This window comes from Achroia grisella, unplaced genomic scaffold, assembly GCF_030625045.1.
Source record: "Achroia grisella isolate CSIRO2021 unplaced genomic scaffold, CSIRO_AGI_Agris_v1 utg1062, whole genome shotgun sequence".
Classification (NCBI taxonomy): Eukaryota; Metazoa; Arthropoda; class Insecta; order Lepidoptera; family Pyralidae; genus Achroia; species Achroia grisella.
The window spans coordinates 2857722-2865909 of NW_026712566.1; the positions used below are offsets into that span (position 1 = coordinate 2857722).

General features: G+C 33.2%; 2 protein-coding genes across 4 annotated transcripts in view; one reads left to right on the forward strand and one right to left on the reverse strand.

Moving 5' to 3' along the window:
• The window catches only part of LOC131853716 (putative uncharacterized protein DDB_G0282133), a 38818-nt gene that overhangs the window by 11134 nt on the left and 19496 nt on the right, over positions 1-8188 (forward strand). The window contains exon 9 of one of the 3 annotated variants that reach the window (XM_059204759.1): positions 31-215. The exons of 1 other annotated variant lie outside the window; for it this stretch is intronic. In XM_059204759.1, the coding sequence (XP_059060742.1) occupies positions 31-189 (159 nt within the window). In that variant the 3' untranslated portion in view covers positions 190-215. Of the gene's footprint in view, positions 1-30; positions 216-8188 lie in introns of those variants that run through there. One more of the 3 variants, XM_059204838.1, reaches the window with a different exon arrangement.
• On the reverse strand, positions 2915-5441 carry LOC131854660 (uncharacterized). The gene is made up of 3 exons (XM_059205796.1): positions 5383-5441; positions 4511-4603; positions 2915-3335 (listed from the first exon to the last, which is right to left on the reverse strand). The coding sequence occupies exons 1-3, from the start codon at positions 5439-5441 to the stop codon at positions 2915-2917; spliced, it is 573 nt and encodes a 190-aa protein (XP_059061779.1).

Genomic DNA, 8188 nt, shown 5'->3' on the forward strand with positions numbered 1-8188 from the left:
GTGGGTTTCATCATATTGTAATTGAAACAGGTACGCTGGGCCGACATTGAAGAAGGAAGACAGCAGGAGAAGATGCGTGCCATCGGTTTTGTAGTTGGCCAAACGGATTGGAACCGTATGACGGACCCCACTATGGGGTCTAGCGCTCTCACTCAGACAAAATACATAGAAAGAGTGAGGCGCACTTAGACAGTATTCTATTAGCTGCCTTTACACGTGCGTATAGACTTTCACGCAGGAAAGAATGTACATGTAAATAAAGAGAACGAGAAAGAGCACGCGTCATTAGTGAGCACATTCCCGCGCCCTTTAATCGTGCGTGCTTTAGAGCGTTTTTTTTAATAATTAATTATCATTCCAAAATTTGACTATGGATCAAAGACATAATTATAGAGTTATTGATGATTCATAAACGGGTCTTGGGAAATGAAATTATAGTATAAAAAAAATTAAAAGAAAGTGAGATGATATGATACAAACGCACAGTCAGGCGCGAAAGAGTGGACACAAAAAATAGTATAATGCAATCATTTTCTACACAGTAAGCCCATGTCTCGGGGAGCTGGTCCTATACCAAACGCCTTATATTTCTCCAAACACACGCATAGCTCTGTAGGTGTTCGTATATTGTACTAAATTTACTAAGAATCTTAAAAAAAAATATACTCACGATTACAGGCGCTCTTTCCCGCGCTGAATCGCGCGCGATAGATCGTGTCGTGTAAAGGCTGCATATTCAATTGTCTTCACTGAGCGGCGTAATATTAATATTAATACGTAGGATTGCCACTATATTATGAATGGGAATAATAAGTGTTTAGAAAAATAAATAACCCTGGACAATTAACACAGTGCCATCTAGTCCTACGATAAGCAGAGCTAGATATTTTTTTTTGTAAATACATTCGAAACATACATAGAAAACACCCAGACCGATACAAACAATCATACTCATGAATACAAATCTTTGCACCATTCAAGAAATCGAACCCGCGACGATCGGAATTAAAGTGGTATGCTAAACCTCTAGATTACCCAGGCCGTCAATGTATAACAATGATTATAGGTAAAGAAATAGAAGTACAATTAATTATAAATTTTTAAAATAATTACAAAATTTGTATCTATGCACAGAAGTGGTAATCTTATTAGAGACAATTTTAATAAATATGTAATGAATATTTATTTATTTATTAAAACTAATGCATATATGCACGAATAAAGGTGCACGTGGCTGACTTAACACCTAGAGGCATTTTCTCCCAGTATATCACAAACAAATGAATACACTCATTGTGAAACATATGTTATTACTATATAACTATATTTTGAAGAGTACACATACATTATTTATATATATACATATATACACATTTACAAATTAAAATATTTCTTTAGTGAATTAAATTGATTTACTGAAATAAAATTTAACGCGTAAATGAACATTTCCTAAGAGTAATCTTATTCAGTAACTTTAAATGGCATGAGTGAAATGTTGTAAATAGTGGCAACCCTAATATTTTGTTTATTGTTTCACAAGTGAATAGTAGTACAAGGTAAAATGGAATCTAAAAAGCTTTTACATTGGAATATTGTATAGACATACTGATTTAGTTCTCGTGGACCTACACTCTTGTATTTAAAAAAAATAAAGACTTGAATTTATTATTTGATATAAAATTTTTATATCTTTTTTTTTATTGTTAACTCTAAAATTTGTGATAAAAATATCCCATGATCATATTCTTTCCTCATCCTGACAAAAAACAATCCTTGAATTAATAAAAAAAAAACAGTAAGATTTTGTAGATTATTTAAAAACGAAATATCATATTAAGAGTGTTTAAAATGGATCACTGGATGGATCGATGCGTATTGCATTGCTTATTAAACGAAAAATAATATCGATTAAAAAAAATATATATTTACTTGCTAAAATATAAACATAATTAAAATCGTTGGAAAAAATATCCCGAAACTTGAAAACAAAATGTGATGCTATAAATGCTTGTCAGTGGTAGATTGTGATAGGTGGTGATTATTATAAGTTATGTATAACTTGTACTATGATTAATATTTTATACCTATAAGTTGAAAAAATCAATGAACATTCGTATAGATTTTGTATAAACATATGCTTTATTTTCATATAAAACTGAGCGTATTCGTTGTTTAAAATAGCTTTTATAATAAACAAAAAAAAATCAAATATCAATAAGATCAAAATTTTGTTCATCACAATATTTTTTTCAATCATTAAAAAGTACCTAGATATACAAAATGGCGTCGATCATTGTTTATTCGAATTTTTCGTTATCTTATAATGTTAATTACTTTATTAATCAGTTCCACGTTTCTATTCAGACAAGGGGTAAATAATAGGTATATATAGTAGTCATAAATAATTTAGTTTGGTTTTAGATCTGTTATTAATTCCATAAATATTATTTCAATTACAAATAATTAAAACTATTTCAGAATTGCACAGTATTGTGAAAGTGTCAGATTAGAGAAAATGAATATATTAAATCGTTAAGAGTAGTTAGGTACCTATTTCGTCATTTATTATAAAGGCAAAGGAATAAAACAGTTGAATACCTAAAATTGGTTTATTACATGTTAACTGTTTGAGGAAGAAGGGGCATAGATTTTATGTACATTAATATCTATTAGTCTTAAATGTTTAATATACGTTCGTTACTAGATACATTTGTATTTTTTTATCAATAAATCATTTTATTTTGTGATTGTAGGTACACAAAATATGATGATTAATTACAATTTCATTTTGTAAATCTTTTACAGTACCGACACAGATTACATTTTCACGGCAGTGAAATTGTATATAAATAGGCATACGTAATAAATAAACTTTTAAATTTATATTCGTTGTTTTATTTAATCCTCTTAGGTCTTAATGTTCGTCCATAGCGCTTGTATCGAAAACCGTTAAATTTGAATTGCCGTGTTTTTTAAAAGCGCCCGTGTATGTACCCCATGATTTCGGTGGGTCGGCGGTATGTACCTTCATTAAATTATTTTCATTGTCATCAATCATGTTTGCATTATTAGTTCTATTTTCCGTGTTTACATGTTCGCGAGTTTCTTTACTTGACGTGATACCGGACTTATCGAGTTTCTGGATATCGTTTTTCTTCAAAATGGTTTCGCCCTCCCTTCCCGCAGTCATGATCATGATTTGTGGGGTGCTCATGTCTGTCATATGGTCTTTTATGCACTGTTGGAGAATGTGCAGGAAAAACAGAAACGCCAACAAAGTTAGTGCAGACATGGCAGCGTTGCTCTTTTGTCCGCCACCGCCGCTGCCGTAGTTGCTGTAATGATAAAAAACCGTTTCTTACATTTTTTTTTAAATTTACATATGCCGGTTTGTAATTTTTTTAACGAAAATATTTTACACTTTTTATCCATTCACAATTTTTGGGTGGAAGGTCCATTTTTTTTAACACGGTAATTTATTTTAAATTATATTAGTCCCATTTGGGGCGAATTTAAATCTTGGAGGAGTATTTAAAAAAAAAATAGTACAACAAGCAAATTGTACAAACTCCTGGTTTGTACGAATCCTTGTTCGAAATTGAGTTGTACGAATCCGAAATCCTGGTTTGGACGAATTTGAATGCTGGATGATTATTTTAAAAATATGCACAAACTACTGTAGTCCCAATTGGGACGACTTTTAATGCTGGAGGATTATCTTAAAAATATGCACAAACTACTGTAGTCCCAGTTGGGACGACTTTTAATGCTGGAGGATTATCTTAAAAATATGCACAAACTACTGTAGTCCCAATTGGGACGACTTTTAATGCTGGAGGATTATCTTAAAAATATGCACAACTTTATCGTAGTCTCTGTTGGGACCAATATTAATACTGGAGCATTATTTTAAATATCATTACAAACTCGTATCTACTGTGGTCCTTTTTGGACTAATTTTAATGTTGGAGTATTATATAAAAATAAGTACAAATTCTACTGTAGGTACTTTTACTTTCCTTCTTGTTTATACTTTTTCTACATTCTTTATCCTGTACTAGACCTGTCCCGGCTTTGGATACATTACAAATCTTTAAATTTCTCGGCTTGTTCACTACTATTATATATAAGCATGTATTATTATACTTATAAACCTTCCTCTAGAATCACTATATCTAACCACATTACAATCCTTTGCATAATTTTAAAGATGCAAGCGAACAGAAGAAGAACAGTATATAATGAATTCTGTGAAAAATTTATCCTCATATTCCTCCAGCCATTTTATGTGATACGTTAACATACGAACGAATAAATTTGCGTTTGCGAATAAATCGTGTAAAGATAAAAAAGATAAAGATGAAAGTTTATTTGGTGAAATTGAATTGGATCTACCACTTATATTTTTTACTCATACAATTCAAAGAATTTTTGCTGTATTTGGATATCTTAGCTCTATACTTTGTATAATTATAGAACTGATTACATATTTCCAATTTACATAACTTACTGCTTGGACGCGGCTTCATGTCCCTGATGAGAGCCAGGAGGCTCGTACGCGTAGTATACCTCTTGATCATGCACTGGGCCGTACTCCGTGAACCTGTGAACATCATATCATCACACTTTAAAAGGTCCAGTTAAGGAGTGACTAATTGTTATCTATTGATTTGTTATCTATATTTCCATCCCCAAAGAGTCAGTCAGTTTATAAATTGCCACACAAAGGTTTTTGGTGTTGATCATATTCAAATTCATGACAATTTTTATGATAATGATCGAACACATCGTTACAGTGAAGCTGTAAAGGTCAACTGGGGCCAACGACATTATAGTAATCGAAATAAATAAATAAAAAATCTTATTAATATTAAAGTTTGTGACTATGGATGGATGGATGTTTATTCCTCTTTCACACAAAAACTATTGAACGGATTTTAATGCAACTTTACAGTAATATATCGTATACATCAGAATAAACATTAATATATGGTTAAAATTTAAAAAGATATGTAAATTGGGCGAAATATAATAATAAATGTCAAGTGTGAATCAGACGAAGTAGCGCGGGTCAGCTAGTAAATAATAACTATTTTTTATAAAATTATTCATATATACCAACCAAATATATTGCTATATTTCTCGGCCGTGTGTGTGTGTAAAAACTCGAAAATTACAAAAGAAACCATATTTCGTACTTCTATGTCAATTAGAGGGTAGAGTTTAACCTTTTTCAAACAGGAACGCTTAGGAAATTACAGGATTCTCAAGATCCCCTTGAATTAAAAAAAAGTTAAATCGCTGTACAAGGGGTTTGCGGGCCATAGGTTAAGAACACTGGTATAGGGGTAGCGACCCCATATTGAGGAGCTATGCACTAACCTGTCGGTGATGAGTTTCGTCCCTGTTCCCATATGTGACAGTAACTTTTCCAAAGTCATTGTGTACGTACTCTCAAGCACGAATGTCAAGGTTTGAATGACGGGTGCGCGAGAGCATAAGTGCGCTATTACCACGCTCTACTTGTTCTTACACGGGATCTGGCGTAGCGGTTTTCACCATAAATGTATTTTTAACCGACATCCAAAAAGATCCACATATTTATAAATATATTTGAAGAAAAAAATCGACGTAAAATGGTCAGTCTGTGAGTGTTTTATGGGATACACTTTGGCGAGTTTGCACAGGACCAGCAATATTGGATCTTACGTTCCCCTTTTTATCGCCGAACTACACAACGAACACTAGGACTTCATCCGTACGTCGTGGAAATTCCACACATTCGCACTGAGCGGTTCGCGTCGTCTTTTCTAACACGCACTGCCAAAGAGTGGAGCACACTTCCAGCTTTCGTGTTCCTGGAGAAAAACAACCCCGGAATCTTTAAGTCTATGGTAAATAGATTTATTCTGGGTAAGCTAATCGCTTACGCTTACTGGGTACGCTTAATCCTAGGTATTGCTATCATTTACCATCAGATGACGTAAGACCAAGAGCCACGCGTGCGCATTGGTGTTCCGTCTTTGTACCACATTTTACGCAAATTGAACTTTATCATAAAAAGGGGTATAAAGATTTTGCTTAACGTAATAATATCATGATAGTATAAACTTAGGCGTCAACTGCGACCAGTTGCATTTTTTATTTTACCTTGATTATTAAAAATTTCAAATTATAGACAAACCTTGATAGATCAAGTAAGTTAAGACAAACCTCTTTATAGATTAAACTTACGGACTATTATTATTCTGTTTGACAGTTTATTAGATAAAAAACTTTATCATCTGTGTTGATCAATGTATCTCTGAGATGCGTAACCGCTATACGTCACGCCTTATGCGTTATCAGTCTTGACGTCAGTGACAACGGATAAGTTACTGTTTTATATTCTTTACTAGTTGTAGCTTAGTGCATCGTATCGCGTTATATATGATTGTTTTTTCATTTAAGCTATTCACTACATGTATATCAGATGAAATCAAGATACGTTTAGTCTATTTGTTTTCATCGTCATAATCGTCTGGAAAAATCTTCTAGAGCGTCCCCTCGTCAGAGGGTTGAGTGGATGCGATGTGTGGGGTTCTTACCCATTAAAAAACCACACGGTCTACCTACGAGCGCCATTACCGGAGCCGCGAGGTCGCGTTAATTTCTACCACGACTTCGACAGCGTTGTAGATGGTGACCACCCTGTAGAAGGTGTGAGATTCGTTTAGTCTAGTTTAAACGTATACCAGATAGTATGCAGTTTTCACTAAAAATATAATTTTCATTTAATTATATTTGTTTCTCTTCTTTTGAATACATTAGAGGAAGTATGAAAATGGCGCCGGTGTCGGAGAGGTAATCGTTTGTCGGGGTATGGACATGTAATGCGTAGGAATGAAGATAATATTTTAAGGAAGGTGTTACATATGAATGTGGATGAATGTGTGTGGTTATAAGGGCAGAGGAAGGCCGAAAAAGAGATGGATGGACTGAAATGAAATGAAATAATTTATTTACGACATATTGGTACAGTATTATAATTAATATGATGTTACATGTAATTGATTGATCAGCAATATTTACCATACAGGCATGCAAATTACGTGAAGGTGTTTGTGTTACTTAAACATTCTTGGACACTGTAAAAATTACCAAGTAACAGCCAATTCTTTAGCTTGCGTTTGAATAACGTATAATATCTCAGTTCTTTAATCTCTCTTGGAAGATTGTTGTACACTTTGATTGCCATACAGTATACATTTCACTTATATAAGTCTAATGTGTCTACTGTTGATATGGTAAGAAAAGGATTAAATAACGAGATGAATTTGAACAGGGATGAATGGAAGAGAAATCATTACGCCGACCACAAATACATGGGATAAGGAAGAAGCAGATGATAGAGTGTTGTTTTCGATGATGATTTGTTTCTCTTCTGTTATGTTTAATTTCTCATTCGATGATGTTTATTAATTCAGCCGCGATTTGATACGGCAAAAGTTTTAATTGTTTAATGTGTTTCTCTCTAGAGAATGCTAAGGTAAATGTACTATAGTAACCTCCTCTTAAAATGTGTAAGATAAAAAAATATATAGAATTAGTATTTATGTGTTTAGATTTAAAGGAATATAGGTAGTAACATAAAAGGGTTTAGAAGCATGAGGTATTAGTTCTCAGGAATGGTAAAGCATGAATGGTACTCGGTCACGTGACGATATGTGTGTTTATGTATATATACAACGGTTACTGCCGGCTGTCAGATAGTTTGCCATTAATTAATGAAAATATATACTGTTCATACTGTTCATATATATGCTGTTTATACTGTTCATATATATACTGTTTATACTGTTCATATATTATATAAGGGTTTGTTACACCAGGAGTAACACCAGTTGCTGATGAACTTTCCTGCGCTAACGGTTTACGCTCTCCTGGCACCAGTAGAGGATTACAAGTTGATGAGGTCAGGTCAGTTAACCCATCGTGGCAAATGCACCAGGAATTTATCATGATAGTTTCCAGGAGAACCGGGTGGAGGTTAACCTGACATGTTATATTGCTAGTAATGTGTTTATTAGTCCACATTACAAACAATTTCCTTTCTCTCTATTTATAGGCGTTGTCATCCCATAAGATAGAACAGTTTATGCAATGTTCTATCAATCATCATTAATCAGAAATAAAAAATATAAGTAAA

What these genes read in the sequence shown, in the direction of transcription:
- LOC131854660 (XM_059205796.1), bottom strand. Translation starts at nt 5,441, where the DNA reads ATGACTTTGGAAAAGTTACTGTCACATATGGGAACAGGGACGAAACTC. An exon ending in ACGAAACTCATCACCGACAG is followed by an intron (nt 4,604 to 5,382) that starts GTTAGTGCATAG and finishes TGATGTTCACAG; the next exon opens with GTTCACGGAGTACGGCCCAG. An exon ending in CATGAAGCCGCGTCCAAGCA is followed by an intron (nt 3,336 to 4,510) that starts GTAAGTTATGTA and finishes TTATCATTACAG; the next exon opens with CAACTACGGCAGCGGCGGTG.